The sequence below is a fragment of the Podarcis raffonei genome, chromosome 4, assembly GCF_027172205.1.
Source record: "Podarcis raffonei isolate rPodRaf1 chromosome 4, rPodRaf1.pri, whole genome shotgun sequence".
Taxonomy (NCBI): Eukaryota; Metazoa; Chordata; class Lepidosauria; order Squamata; family Lacertidae; genus Podarcis; species Podarcis raffonei.
In genome coordinates, this window is record NC_070605.1 from 52,944,057 (window position 1) to 52,969,705 (window position 25,649).

A 25,649-nucleotide genomic window follows, 5' to 3' on the forward strand; every position below is an offset into this window, starting at 1 on the left:
ACTATTTAAATGTATCAATGTTTGCATCAGGTTTGCCTGGCTGTAGTATACGTGAAGAAGTGTTTTTTAAAAAAAATAAAAATAAAAAGATGTTTGGAAGAGAGGTGGAGGAAGACACCGCAAGAGAAACATAAGATTAAAATCTTTTAAAAAGTATCCTTTAAAATTGCAGCAGCTTCTGTTTTTGAAAGCAGCAAGTGTCTTTTATAGAACTGAAGAGTTGGAAGATTCAAAAATGTAAGCCCACAATGCTAGTAAACATGGGTACCTTGGCTATTGCCAACAGAGCGCAATGGACTGTCGGTCAGGTCAAGTGAACCATCTGTGCGGCGTTGTGGCAGCTGCATTAGTTTCTGCCCTGCCTGTCTCTCAGGATAAGTCCGTACTGTAAGGCACAGAGAAGGCTGAACAAGAACATCTCTTAGCATGGCTGAATTCAAGTCTTCAGCAGCTTTCTTATTGATTTCAACGATCTCATCACCAGCTTTCAGGCCTGCAAAGAGAAAGCAGAAAATCAAGAGTCATACTCAAAAGTTATCCATCAGAGTTGGATTTCTATTCAGCATTTAAGATTTCATGTCTGCCTAAGGTAGGGTTGGCTAACCTGTGGTCCTCCAGATCTTGTGGGACTCCAGCACCTATCAGCCCCAGTCAGGAATGATGGGAGTTGGAGTCAAGAAGCATCTGGAGGGCCACTTCTGGCCTAAATGCTATTTCTTTCAAACAAGAAACTTTTCTTTATTGAAAACTCCTTTTAGGGCACAAACCATAAAGATGCGCTGTAATGATGCAACAGCCCAGTCCAACCAAGCCAAGTGTGTCTGGCAACATGAGGTTCAGTCCAGCATGGCAGAGCATTCTGGGTACTGTGCTCCATGTTTTACAATCTTGATTTTATTTCTCCATTCAATCATTTTATTAGAAAATAAGAATTATGTACATTTTACAAGTGGAAAAACTAAGACCAAGAAAGGTAAGTAACTCACCCAAGAGCACTATGTCAGTTCATGACTGAACAGAGAACTGAGCCCCTTTTAATTTATTTAGTATTGCAAGAATACTAAAATTAAGTTGTAATGATTGTGTGAAGGTTTCCAATGGTAGGATAAATGTCATAATTTTAAAAAAAATCAAAAGGAATGTATATTGCTGTCTAGTTTAAGTTCTCACGTTAAGATATTCATGTTCTCAAAACACGCATGTAGATAGATATTTGAAAAAGAAGTAAACATAATGTGATTTATCCCTGCCCCAACCCTCTTCAGAGGTTACTTCTTGTGATCACTTGAGTTACTTCTCCTAAATCAACATGAAACAAAACTATCACAAGCTATTAAGATGCAGCAAAGGGAAGAATATCAACCTTCAGTGTCCAGAAATGTACAGTGGTACCTCATTTTACATACCGTCCCCCTTATGAATGTTTTGGGTTACACACTTCGCTAACCCAGAAGTAGATGTCCCTTGTTGCAAACTTTGCCCCATGATGCAAGCAGAAGTCGCACGCCAGCGGCGCAAGCAGCGGGAGGCGCCATTAATGAAAGCGCACCTCATGTTACGAGTGGTTTCTGGTTATGAGCCGCTGTGCGATTTCTGTTCTGTTCTCATCCTGAAGCAACGTTTTTAACCCAAGATACTATTTCTGGTTTAGCGGAGTCTGTAACATGAAGCGTCTATAACCTGAAGCATCTGTAACCCAAGCGTCTGTACCACAGTATAGTCAACCTTCAACATAACTGTGTTACCAGCTTTACAATAAATTCTTCTTTTAAAATTAAGAGACGGACTGAACAGTATCATAATTTGGAAGGTACTGGAGTTACACTTTTTGTCACCATTCCTAATTGATTTTTGGTCTAGGTGCAATGGAGATCTGGTATAATCTTGAATAGCAGAAAGAGGAAAGGGCTCCTTTTGTTGATCACTGAAAAAGTTTTAAAGGGAAATACAACACCCCCTGGCACCCTACCTTTTTTGAAAGCCAGGCCTGTCTCTTTTACACTGTTTACATGGAGCCGCCGAATCCCCTCTTCTTCCACAGAGGACAGAGAAAAGCCTGTTGAAATATCCAGTGGCAAAACTGAGAACCATTTGATTTAATTTCACAAAAAGATCCATTCCATTAACTTTGCTTTAATCAAGTAAAACCATTTCTTTACATGGTCAAATTTTACCAAACTCCCACCATTATTCATATAGTCTGTATGGAAATAATCTATGCAAGTTGCTCTCTAAAACAGAATACCACACCCCATGATGACAACAATAATACATGGGTTTTTAAATTTGTTTTGGGCAAAATATTATGGTTCAGTTTTCCAGATCCTGCACGTGCATGATACACAAGAGAAAAAAGTGAATATATTAAGCAAAACACAGATCTCACTTGCAGTCAGATCTGTGCAGTATACTGAATTTTAGATAGATAGATAGATAATACTTTATTCGGCTATAAGCCCACAAGGTAAAACCAATCAATAAATAAAATAGCATTTTACATTCTAAAATATCAACTAAAATATTTCAACGCATAATCTCCTTCACGTTACATACAATCTCTAGATGTACCATATTGTGGCCTTGAATATAAAGATGGTGGGTAAAGTTTACTATATACTGAATTGCGTAATACACAGGCCCGACCAAGATTAAAGCTATGTTACCATTACACATATTATACTTTTTCTAAATCGGGTAAGGCACAAGTGGCTCACATATATTTAAAATTGTGGGGTGGGAGGAAGGGAAACAGACGCAGAGATACAGAGTGTTTCAGGGAAATGTTTTTTCAGGAAAATAACTGCCAACACCTGGATTAGAAGTGTGCATCATACTTGAAACATGCATTTGACTTTGTCCTGCCTCGAGGTGCGTTCAGTTTGTATCATCTGCTCCAAAGTATGCAGGATGTAAATACATGTTAACTATCATGCATTATTTATTGCTTTCTCTAAAACGAGGCATTTGCTGCTCTGAAATTCGATGGCTTCCTAGGGAGATGTAGGCAGCAGCTTGCCTTTTTGTTTATTAAGCAAAATATTTATGACCCTCCTGGGGGAAATATATTTAACATAGTATTGGCCATTAGCTATAAGGAAGCAGATGTGATAGGATCCAATTCTCAATCAAACTGCCTTCAAAGTAATTTTTGTAGATGGAAAGATACTTTCATTCATCAATTTCAAAAGAGAAAGGACAAAGAAAAGACAGTAGAGTATCATTGTGTACCACGAAATACAGAAATCTCATTGTGTTTAGAGATTCAAAGCCAGCAAGAAAGGGTAATCTTAGATAATATATTCACTATGAACAGGACTGCCTAATGGAAGCCCAGCAGGAAAAAATGAGACCGTTGAATTATCACAGCTTCAGAGATGGATATTTGGGGTATAAAGGCAAAAATTGGTTGGGTTCAGGTGACTAGCACTAGGTTCTGTCTACATAACAAAGAAGTCAGTAGTTGTACATACTTTTAAAAAGGAGGGGGGTTAATAAATTGCAATGCAAGCTAAACCATAACTACTCAGAAGTATATCCTATTGAATACAAAGGGGCTTACTCCCAGGTAAGTTGGGTTAAGATGGCAACCTTATTTGCTAATGACCAACATGTAATTTCTATTAATTAGCAAAGACATAGGACATAGAAGTATATAAGCTACTTTAACATGGCCAAATAATTAAAAGTGTAAGTAATTCAACCCTGATGGTTTTATGCTATTTTTAATTTTCTATTGCTCTGTTCACTTTTACATTTAACAATTATGTATTGCTGTAGAGTTAATAATGTTGTTTGATTGTTCTTGTTTGTGATCGCTTTATTCTATGCTGCTTTGATCCTGAAAAGTGGCACAAGAGTCATTTACAATAAATGAATATCTTTAAATGGATCGAATTAACAGCTGGTCAAATCCAGTGGCAGAATGGCGCAAGGCAGCTTCTGCTGCAAGAAAAGGCAGCCCTTGAAAAAAGTCTTTCTTGGGGATGATGCTGTGACTTGCTTACTGTGAAAAGTCTTTATTTATTTAGCAAAGAGAGGCTTGTTTCCTGGAAGGACTCAGCTCTTGAAATGGCCAGGCTTTGCACTTAAAATCAACCCCCATGAAAATCTAGCACACCACTTCAGGCAAGACAAAAATGGCAGATTTGCCATGTTTCATTAGAAGGCTTAATACTGGGGCGCACACTGTGACAGCTATGGGAATGACAGTCCTGAGATTTGACCACGGATGGTTTATTCAATAAATCCTCTGAAGATGTATTTAAAAGCATGCTTAGATATGAAAAGGCAAATATCTATATATAGATATATAGATATATAGATATATATATAGATATAGATATAAATGTCAAACTCACCATAGTTATCAGACGACGTGTCAGATTTTTCAATCCGAATTTGCTGTGTAATTTTCTCACAGATTTCAATTTCTTTATACAACTGAAAATGCAAAAAGAGAGAGTGAGAGTCTGTTGTGATGACATATATTGTCAGTTGTTATTTTTCACACAGTGTTCTTTTAAAATTAAGAGTGAAGACAAAGATGTCTAAAGAAGAACTGCAGCAATGTGAAGAGAATCTTGCGTTTTTCATTTTGTATTGTTATGTTGTGTTCCGATGAAGGGCAGTATACAAATTTAATAAAAATAATAACTTGGCAGATTGTACTGCTAAATTAAATACTGGTTCACAATGTCATTGTTGACAAGGTGGTGGGAAAGGGATGGGTGTGCACTGAGGAGCAAGCTGAACTGCATGAACCAGAGTATATGCATATGTATACTCTGGTATACTCATAGCATTTCTAAAGAACGACAGCGAATTACTGCAGAAGTGTTGAGCTTCATTTTTAGCCGTTTAGATTTTCAGCCACAACCCTAGATTTCTCCTCAGAAGCAAGCTCCACTGAGCTCAATGGGACTTACTCCAAGGCAAGCACATACAGTCGTACCTTGGTTCTCAAACGGAATCTGTTCCGGAAGTCCGTTCAACTTCTGAAAATGTTCGAAAACCAAGGCGCAGCTTCCTGCACTCAATCAGAAGCAATGGAAGCTGCGTCAGACGTTCAGCTTCGAAAAAAAGTTTGAAAAACGGAACATTCACTTCCCAGTTTGCGACGTTCGGGAGCCAAAACGTTCAAGTCACAGGGCGTTTGAGAACCAAGGTACAACTGTATAAGATTGCTGCCTTGACCTCAGAAATAAAAGCACATAATTTCCCCTTTAGTCAGTCGTCCTACTATTCATCTCCACTGGGGGTCAGTATCTACCATCTTTTTCATTGCATCAGAAACCCACATTTCTTTTCTCCATCTTGCTTGGCAAAGACCACCCCTCAATATCCACAGAAGCTTTCACAATGATGCCTCCTCTGAGAAAACTTAGACCCACCTCCCTTCTTTCCATTTACACCAATCACAAGCCATGAAATTTTATCACCCTGCTTAAAAGTGAATTACTAAAGTTAGTGTCTCATATTAGGAGTGTTGGACTAGGATTAGCAGGCCTTGGTTCAAATCCTCACCCAGCCTTAAGGCCTTGGGCCAGTCTCAAAACTACCCCACAGGGTTGTTGTGAAGAGGGGAGGACCATTTATACCTCTGTGTGCTCCTTGAAGGGTAGAATTCAAGTGTAATAATAACAACAATAATATCAGAATCAATATCTTTTGTTCCGCCACACAATTATCTTGTGCTACTAGTTTAAAGTTACTGATATTTATGAGTATCAATAGCTTGCAATTAATTACCAAAAAAGACCAAGCACTACAACAAGAGTCTTTTTCTCACAAGAAACGTTGCACAGAATTATTACTGAAAGGTGAGCATTACCAATTCATAAATATCCTCTTCTGGCTTTGGTATGTAGGATTGCATTTGGTTTCCTGTCAGGAACTTAAGACGTAGATAGTGAGCTGAGTAATCCAGCTGATGTGCCTGAAAGGGGGGGAAAGGGAGGGGGGAGAGAAGGTTACTGCAAGATATAGATAAGAGCACAAGTAACCATTTTCTTTTCGTGAAAGATGTTCCTGTAAAATGAAGGGAAGGTCTTCTTGCTTAAAAGGATGTTTTATAAAGATACTGTCTAAACAACCCCGGAATAATTCTTTATTTGCCACTCAGAAAAGAAATGCTCGCTTATCCCCGTCTTGATATTGCAAAGATAACAGCATTCCTCTGAGTGGGAAGCCCTGCTGAAGTCCAGCTCTGCTCACCTACAGTGTGGATGAAAATATTGCTAGCATAGATAAGAAGTTAATTGTATCATAGGAAAAGGGAACGGATTGCTCCTAAAATCTGACATATACAGTAGGAGACCAGGGGTGCTGCTTTCTGAATCTCACCAGTTTGCCATCACGTTATCAAATACTTGCTAATTTTGAATGTTAAAGGGCTCCTAATATTCCGGGCATTACATAATATTATCCCAAAACAGATAACCATGAATGTGTTTACCAGATTCTCTCATTGTTATTTTTTTAAAAAAAGAGTTAGTTATAGTTAGCTGGATGTTATGGCATTTGCACTTCCACCTTCTTATTCCCTATTCCCTACAAGTGGAATTTATATATGCCATTTTAGAATTACTTCAGAAATCTGAAGCAGTTGAGGAATCCTAAAGCAAAGTCAAACAAGTACAGCTTCAGCATTGCAGGGGTTGGACTAGATGACCCTTGGACCCCTTCCAACTCTATGATTCTTTGATTCTCCTCACAATTAACAGAAGATCCGTTAACAAACAAAAAACGGCCTTCAGAATGGGCCCACATCTGCCTGAAAGGTAATGAATGTCTGGCTGTCCCTCTACTACCATACTATCCCTACCTCTGAACAAACAGCTGCCGCTTCTGGCCCATTGAAGCTAAGTATGCAGACACAACCACAACTCTTTTCCACAGCAGGTAAAAGGACAGCAGTGCAAGGAAAAGTTCAGTGTGGAACAGAAAGCCAACCCAGCTTCCCCTCCTGTATTGAAAGGCTGACAGAAGGATTGGAATGTTTCTTCCCAAGGCCGGTGGCAGAAGTAGCAAGGCTGCATCTCTTTCGAAATTAAAACCCCACTAGTTCTCCAATACTCTCGCCTTTGGGGAAATAACATAACAGCATCTGGGAGGGAAGGGAGGGCAAATGAGCGCTGCCATTCATCTACACACCTGAGGGCAATCATTACTTGCCTCAGGCCTGTAGCAAATTCTAATCGGAGCCACATCAGCTATTTCATATGACACTGAGTTAACGTCAGTCCCAATGTGGCCTACTGCCTCCAAATCTGTTGTGAAGACAGCATCTCTCCTTGCCTATTAGCGCAGTTTTTGACCGAGTCAAAAAGCTCTAGGTTATTTTTCATCTACAGGCATCCCCTTCCTTCCTGCCCTCCCCCAATAAACCCAACTGAATTTGAACCGTTTTCAGCGTTGATGGAATTGGAAGGCAAGTCAGCTGCGTCTCAGTGAACAAAAAGACTTGGGAAAGCCTGCTGCTTGAGAAACGTTCAGAAATGAAACTTGACAAGGCAGCGCAAGAACAGGCAAACAAAACCACGTGAATGGAACCAATGACCCACTAGCCTCCTTCCGACAGCCTCTTTCTGTCAGTCAGCAATCAGCAAAAACCTCATGTACATTCCACAGCTCATTCAGCTTTAGAGCTGTCAGGAGAAGCCGTGACTGAAAGGCATGTCAGCGAGATTTAGTCCGACATGTTAAGAGAACCTACAGGGACTAGTGTCCCAGGCAGCACCAGGCTAACCACACATACCGATGGCTATATGCTGATGCACAGCAATTTCTAAACTATTTACTTTCTTGTGGGGAAAGCCATAGCTCTCCCAGAATAAGGGAGACCTCCAAGAAAAGGTTGATTGCTATGCCTATCATCATCATCATCAACAACAACAACAGCATCATCTCTGGAACCCCACAATAAACTTCCTTAGTTTTGAAAACAGGAAGCTCATTATTAGAGATTCCCCAAATAGGAACATAGGAAATTGCTCTATGTCAAGTCAGACCACTGACCATATAGCTCTGTGTTGTCTCTTTAGTGACTGGCAGTGGCTTCTTTTGTGTTTCAAACTTTCTCAGCAAAAACTCGAGGTGCCCGGTATCAAACCCAGCAAAAATTGGGAACTGTTTTCAGTCTGGTGGCTGCATTCCCTTCTGGCAACCTTCCAGCGGCCAGAGACAAAAATGGCCAGAGCATGTGAATGTTAACTTTGTACAGTGTAGTGGTTTCTACACATGCCCCTCTCTATCATCCATCCAGGGCTGGAGAGGAGATACAGCTGGGGAGATCCCTGAGGGCCAGACTGAAAGGTCTGGAGGGGCAAGATTTGACCCTCTGGGTCTGAGGTTCACCTCTTTTATATACAATGGAACCTCGACTTACATACACCTTGTCTCGCGGATGTTCCAAGTTGCATCCACGGCAAAGCCGGAAGTAAACACCGGGTTTGCCGTGATTTGTGCATGCGCGGAAGTGGCTTCTGGCGTCTGTGCAGAAGTGCACTACCGCCGAATGTGCAAGCGCACAAGACACCTCTTCTAGTGTCCCATTTCGACCAGCGGATGGACCTCCGGAACGGATTATGTCCGTAAGTAGAGGTTTCACTGTAAAGCATGGGTTCTACCACTGAGCTACCTTTGTCCCACCACCCCCAATGCTCAGTACACAGCACACTACCCAGACAATCAATACAGTTATAGTAGGACAATAATCCTGGGCATCTATTCAATCTAGCATTTGAAACCCTTGGGTTCCCACCGTCAAGGGAAGATTTACAACATGGGGAATCTCAACAGCACAATCTAGAGCATGAAGGAGTTCACATGAAATGTTTACTATACCAGAACTCGACTGGTTCTCAGATGGCAGGTGGCAAACTGATGTGAAATGATGTGGATCAGAGAATTAAAGAAAAAGAATGAGCTGAATACAAGAGACAGAAGAGAGAGATTTATTATTAGATGTTACAGGAAAGAATGCAACCATAAGTATTTCCCTAAGCCGAGAATTTGGTACGGAAAGAAGCAGATTCACAGCTTGAACTACAGATCAGTTTAGCCCAATGGACTTGATATTAATACAATTCCAACTGTGGCCCAATAGGTTTGTGGCTCAAAGCCTAAAAAGAAGTAGAACATGGACTTAGGAATTTATCTTCACAAAATGTAAAGTATAGGGAAAAGAGCAGTCAGTATCTGTTGGCTGAGAATCTGGCTTACTGCTTATGTAAAAGTTCTAAAAATAAAATGATTGCTAAGAACATTTTATAATTGTTGCCTATTGTGTCTTTTTTGAAAGTGTCATCTGCCTTTGGTTACAATAAGACATTTCTCACTGAGAGCGTCAGTACTCTCCAGAAATTCATTTGCCAGTGAATACAATATATAATTACCCATAATAAATGCTTATCTTCATACCTTCTGTGCAACACTGGGCTTTTCTTTAAAAGTCATAAAGGTATGTTTCTGAAGGCATCATTTGAATATGAAAGATTCAAAGTGTTAAACAAATTGCTTTAAGGGTTTCAGTTTAGTTGGTTAGTGGATGTTACAGGGGATGGACTTATATTTACCTTCCCGCCACAGCGGTACCTATTTATCTGTTTGCACTGGTATGCTTTCAAACTGCTAGGTTGGCAGGAGCTGGGACAGAGCAATGGAAGCTCACCCTGTCACAGGGATTCGAACTGCCGACCTTCTGATTAGCAAGCCGAAGAGGCTCTATGGTTTAGACCATAGTGCCACCCGCATCCCTTTGTCCCATACTTAAAAGAATCCAACACTACAACTCAGAAAACAGATTAGTTAAATTTGTTGCAACCCAGCTAACAGCTATCATTATCTGAAAATTCCCTCTCCTTTTTTTTCCAAACTAACAATTCACAAATTGTGACAGTCAGCAGACAAACAATCCCACTAATATTTACTATGATACAACCTTTCATGGCTAATCTAAGTGTGAAAATAGCGAATGTGTCACAGTACTAGAGGAAATTTCAAATGCTACTTGTATGCAGATTCAAGACCTATTTCCATGTTTGTATAGATCAGGGGTAGGCAACCTAAGGCTGCGGATGCGGCCCACAGGCCTTCTCAATCCGGCCCGCGGATGGTCTGGGAATCAGCATGTTTTTACATGAGAAGAATGTGTCCTTTTATTTAAAATGCATCTCTGGGTTATTTGTGGGGCCTGCCTGGTGTTTTTACATGAGTAGAATGTGTGCTTTTATTTAAAATGCATCTCTGAGCTAGTTGTGGGGCATAGGAATTTGTTCATTCCCCCTCCCCCCAAAAAAAATATAGTCCGGCCCACCACATGGTCTGAGGGATGGTGGACTGGCCCACGGCTGAAAAAGGTTGCTGACCCCTGGTATAGATGGATAAGTCATTAATCCTAAAAAATACACCTGAGAATCTAAAAGTATATGAATTCTTGTGCTGGTTACAATGCAATGAGGTGCATATATCACACTCACAGCACACCTGAGTTCTGTCAACATCTTTCTTAGTTCAACTGAATACCAAACTTTAATTCAAAAAGAGTGAACTTTGAAAAGTTTTATTGCTTAGCGTGGAAACTGATAGAGAAGATACAGATGAAAAATAAGTGAATCATATGAAAAAGTAATAGAACATACTTAACTGAATGACAGACAAAATGTTTTGCTGAATATACAAATATAATCAATGGTAGCACACTGGAAGGGCACTGGCGCAAAGTTCATTATTCAAATATGAATAAAAATAAATTTAAATTTTAGACCAAAAAGCTCTGGGGAAAATTCATTTCAACAGAGCTCACCCACTTTTCCTGTGGATAACGGCATTAAGTTCAGGTACCACAGGTGACAGGAATACTCAGCAAGAGGGTGTATAAAACCTCAAAGTTATACATAAATACAAAAAAAAATGATTCAGCATGAAAGAACTCCAGTGCAGACAATAAGCTCCTGTACGTGTACAGCTTCCACTATTACTTAAATGGAAGGGACAGCTCAGCAAGCGTGGAAAAGAGTGCGACTGAAACATTTACAGACCTCTGCACCGGAACATCACTATCTTGGATTTTGAACATCTTAATTTTAACCAAATTTACAATTGTGTGTGTGTGTGTATACACACACACACATATAATTCTATTAAAACTTGTGCTGAAATGATAATAGCATAGGAGAATATAGGCACAAGCTACAAATAAATGCTGAGAAGCCAAAAAAATAAATAAATGTAAACCTTAAAATTTAAATCTTCCATAAGGAGTGAAAATTTCAGAATGGTTTTTAGGATGTGCAATGACAAACATTTCCATACACGTATGGTTGTCACAGATTGCAGATCATTCAAATGTGGAAAATCCATCCAGTTCTGCATTCTTGTGCAACTTTTCATTTTTTGTCAAATTAAACCACAGGATGGCTCATTATAGTTGGAACACTCTGAAACTGGTGGTGGGAGTGGAGTAAAATAGCTATAATCACAATTTCAAATAATCATAGAAAATTCAAAAATTCTTATAATGTTTCTTTTTTTACCTTACAAATCATTTCCAGGACATCCCGTGTTGTGTCCCCCGGGTGGACTACCGTCAGGGCAGACTGGTTATTTGGCAGGCAGTACCAGGATGGTGTAAAATACTCATGAACCCAGATGTCAGAATCGGGATTATGTGGGTGGACTGTGGTGAGCGCCACTTCTTTTTCTCTCTGAATAGAAATTCACACAGTTATTAACACGCTTCTGCTCAAATACAACTGATTCATTTGCCAGTTAAACATAAATATAGGGCCATAAAGTATGCCTTTGTTTTCTATCAAATTAAATAACAAAATTAAAGCACTATATTACGGGTAGGGAGATGGCTTCCCTGAAGGCAACCAATTAAAATTCAACCCCCAGAGGATTGTCAGCTGGCTTCCAAGTTGCCAATTCCTTTTCTTCTTCTTTGACGTCTATCCACTCTGGTAAAGGACAATTATTTGATGCCTGCATCCTTATTGCACATGCAATAGCAGAGTCAAGGGGGAAGCATGCTTGCAAAAAACGCCTGGAATACATTGGACTTGGGACCGGGGGGGGGGTGTATGCACACACAAAAACCAAGAGGATAAATAAATCTAAGAAGAGACACCACTATTCTCACTATTCACAACAGAAAGAGTTGCAGGTGAGAAAGTCATTGTGGGCTTGGTTGAACTGCCCAGTGGCAACCTGCTGCATGCATTTAATTTTTTTATCATTATTATTATTATTTTGTAGGTTTAAGATGGACCCCTGAGGAATATAATTCCAAGCAAGTGACAGATGTATGGAATTCTCATTAGTTTAAAATGCAATCACACCCCCATTTGCTCGATTAAAAATATGCCCCCTGGCCCAGACTTAATGGTGCTTCATCTCAGTATTCTTTAGGGAGTTACAGGGTAGGGCTGTAATTGGCAGAGCAGAAGTCTCTCTACAGGGTAGACATTGATCAAACACAGAGAACGGTGTGTTTATATGTCCTCATCAACCCAGATTAGCAGTGGTCTCTGTGAAGTCATTTTCCACATAAAAGTGACATGTTCAATCCCTGTCTTTACATATCACATTGCCTGTGCATTGTTATTGTTTGTGATATGGAAGCAATGTGAGGTTTCACCATGTACAAAATAGTTTTGCGGCAGCGCTGAAATGCATAATGTTGCCAAAGTATTTTTGATCTCATGAAAATCTAACACCTCTTCAGAGGAAATGGACAGACTATGCTTGGCAGAATTAAGAGCAAAGCCACCTTTGGGGGACTGGAGAATTGCTGAATGCAGGAAGGGGCCTTACCCTGAAGAAAGGGCTGCTCAGACCTTGAGAGGGCAAATATGGATAACAGTTGTGGCAAGGCATCAAGGAATATCAGGAAGAGCTAGCCTTGGCCCTAAACGGAACTGCTGCATTCCTGGTTCTCCAGGCAAATAAGCAATTACAATTATAATCTTAGTGACCATAGTGTGGGATCCATATGAGAGGAAAGTATTATCCCGGTATATTGAGCTAAAGCCATTTCCCCCCAATGGCTACTTCAGCTCTACAGAGCTTTGAACACAAGTAAACACAGCCCTGTAATTCCTCCGCAGATTTTTCTTGAATTCCTGAAAAAAGAACTTTAATTGCAGAAACCAAATGAAACTCTCTGAAAATCCCTTCTGGAAGCTGGGAGGCTGAGTACTTGTTTTGTTTTTGTTTTTTAGAGTGGGAAACCTGTGATCCTCCAGATCCTCCAGATGTTGCTGGACTCCAACTCCCATCGGCCCCAGCCATCGGCCAATGATCAGGGATGAGAGTTATAGTCCAACAACATCTGGAGGGACACCAGCTCCTCACCTTTGTTTTAAAAGACAATATAATAGAAGTCTAAATAAAAGTAAAGAAGGCACAGAAAAGTACAAAAAGGATGAAGAGCAGTCAAGGACAACTTTTAAAAACCTGAGTTGTCATATGAACAAAATAAACAAGCACAAATCCTGGAAAACTGAATAAAAACTGAGGAGAGGGGGTTGTTAAGGAGGGATTATCAGAAACCTGTGTGAAAAATTCCTGGCAGCATGTGCCTGACTACTGCTGGAGGCAGACTGCTGAACTAGACAAGTACTTTGCTCTGATCCACGAGGACAATTACTACATTCTTACATGTCCTGATAAGAAAAAAAAAATCCTGCCTCATATTTATAGGTTTAGGGGCAGAATTAAATTAAATCCTGATTAACAAGTAGCTATTAAAAATGATTGCTCTAATAGGTCTTCTGATACAAGGAATTCTTCCCCCCCAATATTCTTCATAGACAAAGGTTTAATCAATGGTAGCATAGGTAAACTACAGAATCAGAGCACTACCGACCTCCAGTGGTCAATGACCATGGAACCTACTGGCCTCACTCGCAGAAATACCATTGAAGGTTTAAGAGTTCCCTTCTCTGCAGCACACTTTGGAGCTGAGCAGTGCCAAGCTCCCTCTACCTCATCGCTTGGCCATGTTTCAAACAGGCTGACATCTGGCAGAGCTGAGCTGCTGCAAGACTCGCTCTTCCCTTCAATACTTTTACTTTGTCCTAAAGGAGTGGGCTTCATTCTAAAAACAGATTCACGTGCTAATTGGACTCCTTTGTGTAAATTAATAAAATGATGTTCTTCTTTTTTTTTTTTACCTTGCTTTCTTGAACAGTGTCATCAAATATTCCTTCTAAAGATTTCTTTACAGAATCAGCTCCTTCACCAAACACCTGCAGAGGCACAGAACGTGCTGTTTTAAATTACAATAGGATGATGCAAATGCTTTCTAAATTTGGAAAGATCTCATGTTACTGGGACAAATGAATAAGTGTTTCAAGGGAGGAAATTATCATCTCAAATTAAAACTGGATAAAATTCCTTCCTGGCTAGGAAAACAGCCAAATGCAAATGGCTGTCTGGTCTAATCCAACAAGGGTGGTAGCCCCATCTAAACCACGACCTACTGAGACCCATTCAGGGATGTGTGGGGAATCAGATCAAATGGAAAGTGGAGAAACGCAAGGCCAGAAAAGTGCACTTAAGAAGCAGCTCATAAGCTGTGGTGAAATTCTAGCAATACTTCCAACAATTTATGAAGCGGTAACTCCAACTAGTGCCGATCTCATCACCACCCCAAACACCCTGTGTGGGAAACCAAAGGAAGATGCTTACCAAGATCTGCCACACTTCATTCCTGTATTTGTGGAAATGCAAAGTTCAGAGATTGTAGAAAAATTATACCAGACCCCCCCAAAATAGGCTGGAGCTCAGGATCCAACCAAGAAGTTTGCAATTTTTCTCTCTCAAGAGGTAGGCTACCTGATTAATGCTTGGTCTCCCTTGCTTTTTCTTTGAAGTGGTGTCCAAACCCCAAAGGGAAGAGAAACGGCTTCTCCGTTTGCTTGCTGATCTCGACATCACCTGTGTTCTTCTCCTGACACCAGATTCGCCTGTGCGAGCGGCCACCTGCCGGGTGCATTAAAAGCCATTCAACCAAAGACATCACAATCAGAGCAAAGCTAGAGTGCCAGACCTCATAATTTTAATGAGGACCCATAGATGTTAAGGTGTGCCAAGATTTTTAAAGAGGTTTGTATAAATTATGTTGAATCAAAAATTACCTTGTATGTGCTGAGGACTGGGGCAGACATAGGGTGGTAGTCAACTAAGTTTTACTCAGAGGAGACCCATTGAAATCAATATATCTAAACTATTTTCATTAATTTAAATGGGTCTGCGCTGAGACAAACTTAATCAAATACCGCCCATCATAATTCTTTTCAGAAATCTTTCAGTTTAAACCCATTTTTGGTTTGACTTTTAGAGCCAGATGCTAACACAGTGATTCATTAGGACAAACTGCTGAACATTAACTATGTTTTACAATCAGCATCCATACACTAGATACATTTCATAGGTGGCAATTCTGTTAACATCCCTACGAATTATATAATACCATATAAAAATCAATTGCTACTCTCAACAACAAATTGCCATTGTTTTCTCATCAAGGACTACTGCTAGCAGAAATTCCAATTTATATTTTATTCTGAAAGCAAATTAAGGTAACATCACTTGGACAGAGGACAACATTTTATACACCTGGGATTTTTCTCCCAACTGGTGAGTCCAAGTGGAATCACTAAACTCTTGAATCAGGTCACCTATGTGGTCATTTTGTGACAGAGCGAGCAGCGAAAGGTATGACAAGGATGACTTATTATAGGAGCGCAGTTGGGAACTGAAACCAGTATGGCTATGCTGTATTACGGAGAGAGCCCAGGGCAAGAGCTACGTAACATGCGTAAGAGCAATTTAATACGAAAGCATCCTTTAGCTAGAAGAGTTTATGAGTTAACAGCACTTCTGTCAGTAACCCCTAGAGGGCAAACGGAGACAAAAAAACAACAACAAAGCACAACCTCTTTAAAGGGGGGGGGGGCAGAGAAAAGGAGTTACTTCACTCCTAGGTTACTTCCACTTTTGCCTCCCCCAGCACCTTATCCTTTTGGTCTTTCTCTCAGTCTCCATTCCTGCCTACTCTCTAGCTTTCTGGGGCTCTCAGCTGCCTTTCTGGCTTAGGTGGCTTAGAAAGACTATCTCTGGTGCCCAATACTCTCCATCTGCTTCTCCCCTCTGAGAAGCAAAACAGAATGTATTCAAATTGCCTTTCAGACACATTTTGGCTGCCCCTTCCACTCTGTTCTGGCTGCAGCTGTGGTGAGGGTGGGCTCAGGGATAGGTCATTCTCTTACACAGCCTGAAATAGGTTTGGTGGTGAGGATGACACAGCTCTAAAGTAGCTAGCTACAAACATGACTGGATAACTTCTCACTTTGTTATACATTATCCTCTTTCAGTATGATGAGCTGAGACCAGTCAGTTATCCTTTTCCAGATAAAGTATTATTAAAACTATTAACTTGTTATCCAAAAGATTTACACGATTAAATCACAACACTAGCATAAATAATGTAAAAGTTACCATAGATTATTATTTCCACTTTTCAACTAAAATAGTTACCAAACTGGTTTTCCAACAATTGCTTATGCAATAATTGACTCAGTGATAGTTGCTTCTATAATATATCTGTATACGCTCATGGGATATTAATGGATATGGTGGTTGAGCGACTCCCCTATGAAGAAAGGTTGCAGCATTTGGGACTTTTCAGTTGGGGGAAAAGGCAAGTAAGAGGTGACATGAAATTACGCATTGCATGGAGAAAGTGGATAGCTAAAAGCCCCGCCCCCGCCCCCAATTCACAGACATCCAATGAAGCTGAACACTGTAATATTCAGTACAGAGATAAAATATGGAACTCTTTTCCACAGGAGGCAGGGATGGCTACCAACCTAGATGGCCTTAAAAGAGGGTTAGACAAGTTCATGGAGGAGGAGAGGGCTATTGAAGGCCATGACAGCTATGCTCTGCCTACAGAGTTGGAGAAGTAATGCTTCTGAATAGCCATTGCTGGAAACCACAGGAGGGGAAAGTGCTCCTATGCTCGAATCCTGCTTGCAGGTTTCCCACAGGCATCTGGTTGGCCACTGGGAGGAAAGGAATAGGTGGGCTATTGGCCTGATCCAGCAGGCTCTTCTCATGTTCTCACCATTAACAATGAATGAGAATGATTGCCTTTACAATAAGGATGGCAATAAAAAGGATTCTAGCATCCAAAATATATGAAACATAATAATAATAATAATAATAATAATAATAATAATAATAATAATAATTTTATCTCTTTGAGATGTTAAGACTGATTCAAATTTTTCACCCCAAAAATGCTAAACATATTTGGAGACAGACATATTTTTTGCTGACAGCAGAGACCAAGCACAAACTTATATCACCAAGATGTACAGAGGCTGCACAGCAACAGCACTCAGTTAACCTTCTTACAAAAGCACCAAGTGATTTCTATTTTAGCAACAATAACCTCTGGCATCAGTTTAAACTCACCAGTGCATGAAAAGAAGACACTGAAAAGATTCCAAGACGGCCCATTGCATCTTTAGTTGGGCGACTTGCAAATGCGAGCAACGTTTTTGGATTTGGCAGTTCTCCGCCTTGGAGGCTAGCTAAGTAGCAACGATACCGAAAGAGATCCATTTGGAACTGTTCCAGGTTTTGTTCCCAAACAAAGATCTAGAAGAAGAAGATCACAGAGGTAAGTAAACATTAAAGTCCATATGATACCATACAAAAACACACAAGTATATATACCAGATTTTATAAAATTTTCTTTCACTGTCCAAATTTATTATATGTATAAGGGGGATTTAGATCTAAGTTGGAGCAAAGTAAATATCTTTATTTTCAAAGGGGGAGACATCCAAATACAACTATTACTTTGATACGATGCTAATAGCATTAAAATTCTGGTTTTAATTTCCTCTTTATTGCAGCTGGATTCTCCTCTCACGGAGAGAGTGTTTTTATGAAACACAATAGAGGTATGAAGACACCAGAACTACAGCAAAAAAATTAAAAAAATAAAAATCCCTAGGCTGTCAGCAGCAGCAGCTTAAAAAGCAATGAAGTTTGTCATTGTACTAAAGAAAATGAATAAAGCACACTGGGGAATACATTAACATCTGTCAGATGCAGAGCAGAATGCCACCATCAGCCTGTGCCATGCAGATTGCTAGTAGGGAACACTTTGAAAAGGATAGAAATCTCCATAATACTGCATAGTTTTTCTTTGGTTAACATTCTAGTTACATTTAGAGGCCTGGTTAAAGAGCTGCTGCAGCTCAGCAAAGGGGTCTCCATATGTTCCTTTCCATGATTAACACTGCAATCATAAGTACACTTACTCAGAAGTAAGCCTTGGTGAACTCAATGGGGCCTGCTCCCTAGTAAGTATCACACCATGAGAAGCCCACAAGCAGGACATGGATGCAATAGCATTTTTCCACTTGTGTTCCTTAGCAACTAAGTTTCAGAGACATAGGGCCTCTGAAGCAGGAGGAGATACATGGCCATTGTGATTAGTAGTCATTGATATCCTCCAAGAATTTGTTTAATCTGCTTTTAGACTAGGATATAGCTCAGCGGCAGAACATCTGCAGTGCATGCAGAAGGTACCAGTTTCAATTGCTGGCATTCCCAGGTAGGGTGGGGAGATCTCCCTGTCTGAAACCTGGAGAGCTGCTGCCAGTCTATGTAGACATCACTTGGGAAGACAGGTGAGCTAATGCCAGTGTACTGGAAGAAGCAAAGGTCACCAGTGTCAAAAGCAATGATTCTTCAACATGAACTTCGTTGTATCATCATGTGTTGCTTTTCTGCCCCACAGTCTATGTGGTATCCCTGCCTGATTTAGGGCAGGTTTACACTGGAGCTCACTTCACTGTACAATGGCAGCATTTGCCCTAATCTCAGTAAAATAAAGGAATTATGTGCAATTAAAAAAAAACCCACATCAACTCTGTTGGACTGGTCATGTTGTGCGGATGCCTGATTATTGTCTTCCAAAGAAACTACTCTATTCGGAACTTAAAAATGGAAAGCGTAATGCTGGTGGTCAACACAAGAGGTTTAAAGACTCTCTCTCAAGACAAATCTTAAAAAATGCAGTATAAACACAGACAACTGGGAAACACTGGCCTGCAAGTGCTCCAATTGGAGAACAGCCTATACCAAAGGTGCCATGGGCTTTGAAGACGCTTGAACTCAGGACGAAAGGGAGAAACATGCTAAGAGGAAGGCATGCTTGACAAACCCTCACTGTGATCAACTCCTGCCTGAAAACCTATGTCCCCACTGTGGAGGGGCATGTGGATCCAGAATTGGCCTCCACAGTCACTTATGGACTCACTGTTAAGACCATGTTCATGAAAGACAATCTTACTCAGCTACGAGCAATTGCCGAAGAAGAAGAAGAAGAAGAAGAAAAAGAAGAAGAAGAAGAAGAAGAAGAAGAAGAAGAAGACCAACCATGGGTTTGACTCAATAAATGCAGGTTTCTATGTTCCCTTGCTTACAGCTACAAATGGCCACTGCAATAGTAAGACAGATATTTGCCATCAGAGTAAATTTTCTTTTGGTCAAGTCAGCTGAACGTTGCCAAATTCAAACTGGAAGTATAAGGTATAGAAGATGACCAGAGGCAATTCTCCATGGGGGAAGAAATATATGAAGCTTCTGAAGCACCATTAGCAACGCCCATGCAAGCAACACAGTTGAAAAAGAACACAGAAAGTCCAATGGATCCTCAGTTTTACACCAGTTACTTAAGATCATCACAGTCACTCTGTACTACCGTGTTGTTTATTTTGGTGTTATGTTGTTTTTAGGATTTATAAAAGTCAAACTATTTAATAAAAACAATTTTATTTAAAGAAGGACAATAACTGTAACAGACACTTGTGGACACCTGAATTTTATTTTATAGCCATATATTTAATGCATGCAAGTGAGGTTACCTGATCAAGAATTGTCTTCTTCTTCTTGGAGTCTCTGACAGAAGACAAACTGAGGAAATGCATTTCCCCCATTTTCTTCATCTTCTCGTCCATATCAATCTTCTGCTCCAGTTTTTTAATCTCTGTTTTCAACAGCTTGACAGTGTCCTCTTTGTGGTGCTGTCGGGCCACTGCAGTCGCGCAAGCAGAATGAACTGCTGTAATCCAGTTCTCCAGTTCCGTTTGACTAGAAGTCTAAAAAACAGAGAAGCAGAATCATGTTGGTCAAAACATGCTGGGTTTGAAATGATTCCACTTCTATTCATCTCACTTATGAGACATGTGATGAAGAGGCATTCTACTCTTAATTTGCCCTTTTGAAATCGGCATTAGAATCAAAATCTTCACCAGTGCTTTATAGCTGCAGAAGGTTCCTTAGCAATGGCTCAGGAATTACCTTTTTATCCCATCGCAAATGCTACAATAATATTCGGCTCATCCTTGAGCACAATGATTTAGACCTTGAGGTAACCAGAAAGCATGCCTGTATATTTTATAGCGTAATAATTACACAGCTAGTCCGCTACAATTCATAAAATAATTAATGAACATGGTGCCCACTGATATTGTAAGTGTAATGAAAACTATAGTGCTTTGTTGCTGAGAAAGCTTATAATCATTAATTATTATAGCCCCACAATACCTCTGTGAGACTACCAATGCTTTACAGCTGAAGAGGGAAACCAGTAATGAACAGAGCAGCCCACATCAAAGAGGAAGCAACTAGATTTTGAGCCACAAGGCAAAATACTCTTGCTCACCAAGCAGTGCTACCAAGCTGGATAGTAACAACAGCTCTTTTACATGTGGAAATCAGACAGAACAATCCTGATTCAAAATGTACAGAAACCTGGGAGTGAAGTTAATATTATAATGGATTTCCACCTCAAAGAATTCAGTCTTTGGTTACGGCAATGTTTTGACTGTGTGGTCACACAAAGGGGACATTATTATTATTATGTTAAGTTGCATTGGGGAGCGGGGAGGTGTAGGAGGCCAGACTTACACAGCAAGTCTGGAAAGAAGAAGGCCACTCTCCTTCCAAAGAAAAGGTGAAAGCCTACAAAGAAACTGCACACACCTGAAATACGAGCATGCAATTTTAAGATGCAGTAAGCATCTGGCAACACCAAGGGACTTTCAAATTTAATGGCTCTGTGTAGGCCTCATCACAGCTGCCTGGCTGAGGAGGAAATTAGTAGCAGGCGTGTGGCATGTTTGGATGCAAAAATGCAAGAACAGGATTACAATGAAAAATATCCTTTGGCAGGACTGGAAGACCATTATTAATGTTGTTGCTGTTGTCGTCATCGTTTTGAATTCAGTTATATCAGCAGTTTCTACTGAATGTAGAGAGTGGTAAATGAGATAAAAAACCATCAAGAACTTGTACACAGAAAATTCTAAGCAGCAATTCCCGGTAAAGAAACTTATTTATTCTGTTTGCATGTTACTCTAAATGTACATGAATTATGTGGGCTAGGATATATTATTGCTAGCTCAAATGATATACATGCTTTAGCAGTTCTCTGCACAACACATCCAGCTTGTAGGCTACAGTAACTTGCCAATTATTTCCATAATTATGTCCAATTGTTCTTCCTCCCCTCTCATCCATCTCGTGTTTCAGCCTCAAAATCCTTTAGATTCAGAAGGGCTCCAACACACTGCAAACAAATAGCTTTACAATTCAAAAGAAAAGAACCCACTAATTCATTCTTTTTCCAAAAAAAAAGAAGTTCATTTTGTGCTCTTTCCCATGCGAGGTTACTGGAAAACCTAAGCTGATGTCTCAGCATGGAACTTGCAATAAATAAGGCTCTATGTTGCCATAAAAGCCATGCACTCCATGCGACCTTTCTGCCCCTTCCACATTTGTTTTCTGAGAATTGAGGTTTCCCAAACAAAATGCATCTGTACAATTTTGCAGCAGTCTAAGTATGTAGATACAATTGGGGAGGGTCTTCATGGTCTATTACACTAATGCTGTTTCCATATGTTCTTGTACTTCCCCCCAACCCAACCTAGTGAGCCACTCCAGTTTGGAAAATGCACTTCATGCATGAAGGAAGACACCCCCCCTTTAATGTAAATTATGGTACTCTCATTCACTGCATATAGGAAAATAAACATAAGGCAGACAGATTAATTTTAAAAAGATAGACAGAAGGCAAAAGCATAACTCTGAGGCTTTGTAGCCCCTGTGCCTTTAGAGATTAGGACTTGTTTGCCAATATCCAGTATCTAAGTGTCAATAAAGAACAATGGTGGAGAAAGGATAGATGTACCAGCGGTCTGGCTTTGTATAAGGCTGCTTCCTATATTCCTAGTTTGCGCTGAGAAGCACAGTGTTCTATACCCTGATCTGCAACATAAAGAATTATTGGTCTGTGAAGTATATTTCCCCCAGATCTACTCAACCCTAAATATATTAACTGCACGTTTTACACATTTCCCTTTAGATCCTAGATATTATTTCCTTGTGGCAAAAGACGGTGCCCCAAATATGTCACAACATAGTGACTGCTCTACATAACAGAGTCTGGCCCCCCTAAGAAACTGGAAGCAGATCTTTATCAACTCTAAGCTGAAGAAAGTCACAAAGCCATTTGGTTGCATCTTGACACTGAAGTGTATTGGAACCTGCCACAAAAGCAAAGACTACCCGCTGATAAAATAATTAGGCTGCTAAATAATCAGGTGTGAAGGTACCATCCTTCAGCTGCTGGGACACCATTTGGGTCTTTGCCTGAAGGAAGTGCAAAGAAAGAAAAGAATTATGTAATGAACCAAGGACAGAACAAACCTGAAACAGAAAAGCATCACCAAGGGAATTGCTGAGGCAGAAAACATAGTCTTTCTTTGGGTGCTCAGGCACTGCTTGCACTATGCTGTTTTCCACCCAGACAGCATGTTTCGGGATGCTGTTGTGGTCTATTCCAGATCTGCCATCACTTTCGTAGAAGAATAATGTGCATCCTTAAGAAAAACAGCAAAGTATTAGGAAACTGCACACCTGAACAAGATAACACTGCAACCCTGTATCAAGCTTAGCATTGAGTTTCATGTTTACAAGCTATACAATGTCAATATTTCCAAAAATCTTAACACATATGGAACCTGCAACAGTGTGGAGTGCTGCTATTCCTTCATAATACCCCATTCCATTTCACCTCGGTTCCTATCCCCATCTCCAAGAGTTAATCAGTATGCTGTGGCTGCTAAGCTCTCTCTAAAGGTCCCCCCTTGCTTTTTTTGTATTTATGCAAACCTTGAGACTCTTGTTACCACCCATCTTGTGTGTTGGCCCAATTAGCAAACAGCACTCTCAGCCTGAACAACAGAAACAGGGAAAATGATGATGATTCCAGAAAAAGAATGCTTTAGCATGATACAACATTGCATAGGCAATTTATAATCTGTGACCCTTTGGGACTGTTTTTCACACATATCATGGGTTTCTCTACATGTCTCTTTCTCAAGAGAGCTCAGACAGCTGAAATTCCTTAACCACAGTACTCATTTGTACAGCATGCTCCAGAAAGTAATATGTTTTATATACATTTATATATGTTTTATAAATGCTGAATATATTTGTGTCAGCTAATTGCTAAAAGGTTGTGGTCCTTTAAACCTGATATTGTTCTTCAGGTATGCATCTTTTCCTTAGCACTGGTTTGAAATTTAAAATAAAAGAATTTTAAAAATCTCTCTGGCCAGGAGACTACGGATCTCTAACAAAAGTAACTAGCCTAGACAATAATAAAGCTACAACATATATTATCCTCAAACACACCCCTGCCAGTACTTCCTGAGGTCTAGACTGGTTCATGTGCAACCCTTCAACCTTCAAAGTACTTTTGTGTGGCTCAAAAGCAATTCTGAGACTCGAGGAACCAAAGGTTTTATTTTCAACGTGACATTTCTAGTCTTGATCTACAAGCAGCTCCACGACACAGAAGCAAACATGCTACTGCTGTAATGTATGAAGCCGTCGTAAGGAGATGGAGATATGGAAAGGAACTTTCCTTTTGTCCTAGCATGGTTTCAAAATTTCATATGGTCGAATTTATATTGCCCCTACAATGCCTTTGGCAATATGAGTATAGCCTCAATCAATCTATATAATGGTTGATGCAGGTTAATTCTTCTGTGGGTCCATGGTGGACTAGCATTATAAACTCAGCTCCTCCCAGGGGACTATGGGGGTTAAAGGCAGGTCAAATTGCAAATAAATTTGTGAAAGTAACAGGCCAATATTAAGTGAAAGGAAAACCAGTTGTTAAGGAGAAACAGACCTGAAACTGATTGGCTTTAATGATTTAAAAGGCTAAAATAAAACTGATGCTAGTTTCAATGTTTTATGGAGGTGAATAAACAGTCAGCATGTAAATAATTTTTAAGGAGTCCTTAAAGGCTGACAAATTTACTTTGGATTTTCTGGACTACAACCCACTATTTCACATGCAGGAAATGATACATTGAGTTGCACTTTTACATATGAACCCAAATTCATGTCAGCCTTTACCCATAGGCACAATTTAACATATTGGTTTTTATGCATCAACCTGAAAAGGGGGGAGTTAGCATGCAAATACATTGATGCTTAAAAACTATGGTCTGGTCTGAAAAACATTTCTTGCATCAATTGTACATGTTTTACACAATTAGATGTGCAAAAGTAAAAATATTCTATTTGGGTGGAGGGGATGCTACTAACTGATAAAGTCCAAGCTTTGAGAAATGAACTTTGAGAAATTTTCTGAAAACCATAAGGTTTCCATTCTATTAGAATATTTTAGCTGGTGATCAATGTGTTGTTATCAACACAGAAACTAATAGTTACTTGGAGTTAAGGTAGAATTGTGAAACTTGGAAGGATAGAATTGAGGATGCAATCCTGCACCTACTAATCTGTACCACTGAGAATGATGATGATGATGGTGGTGATTTATACCCTGCCCATCTGGTTGGGTTTCCCCAGCCTCTCTGGGCAGTTTACAGCATTTTTAAAAACATAATAAAAACATCAAGCATTAAAAACCTCCTGAAACTCTGCACTCAATGGAATTTGTTTTGAATAGATATGTACAGGATTGCACTGAAAGCATTCATGCTTTATCATGTAAATATAATAAACATCACTCTAGATGCCTAACACAAAATTCTCATCTTGTTTGGTTTTAATATTCTACATAGATTTTCTGTTGTCAAGTAATCTGCGGTTACCATGTTAACCCAAGACTGACAGATACAATATTTTCAGCAAAAAGTACTTTTCAGCAAGACACAGCAGATGTTAACTTCAAAGCCTAAATACAAACATTATTAGAACGTTATTAAGCCTTGGTAATCCAAGAAACAAACAATCAGTGTAAGTCACACTTTAAAGTAACACCTCTTTTATGTTCCTCCTTCCCCCTTTCTTTCCTTCCAGATGGCTCTTTGTTTATTTGCACCACACCATCACACTCTCCCATCACGCTGCCTGGACTGGGATGATTATGGCCTCTTCCTTTGCTCAGTCAGCCATGGTAAGTCTCTGATCTATTTCCCTGACCTCAGTTGCAATGCTACATGCATTCAGCTCCTACAAACTGCTGCTCCAGGCAATGCTCATTACCAAAAGGAATAATAGTGAAATCACAAGGCCCA

The 25,649-nt window shown here is 39.9% G+C and overlaps 1 protein-coding gene across 10 annotated transcripts in view; it reads right to left on the minus strand.

The window, feature by feature from the left end:
• TIAM1 (TIAM Rac1 associated GEF 1) overlaps positions 1 to 25,649 on the minus strand; it is a 188,219-nt gene that overhangs the window by 31,087 nt on the left and 131,483 nt on the right. For all 10 annotated transcript variants that reach the window (XM_053386581.1, XM_053386580.1, XM_053386573.1 and 7 more), the window contains 10 exons: positions 22,801 to 22,973; positions 19,956 to 20,189; positions 17,488 to 17,673; positions 14,842 to 14,988; positions 14,178 to 14,252; positions 11,535 to 11,705; positions 5,831 to 5,935; positions 4,359 to 4,440; positions 1,970 to 2,056; positions 269 to 493 (listed from right to left, as the gene is read on the minus strand). In XM_053386581.1, the coding sequence (XP_053242556.1) occupies positions 269 to 493; positions 1,970 to 2,056; positions 4,359 to 4,440; positions 5,831 to 5,935; positions 11,535 to 11,705; positions 14,178 to 14,252; positions 14,842 to 14,988; positions 17,488 to 17,673; positions 19,956 to 20,189; positions 22,801 to 22,973 (1,485 nt within the window). The remainder of the gene's footprint in view (positions 1 to 268; positions 494 to 1,969; positions 2,057 to 4,358; positions 4,441 to 5,830; positions 5,936 to 11,534; positions 11,706 to 14,177; positions 14,253 to 14,841; positions 14,989 to 17,487; positions 17,674 to 19,955; positions 20,190 to 22,800; positions 22,974 to 25,649) is intronic.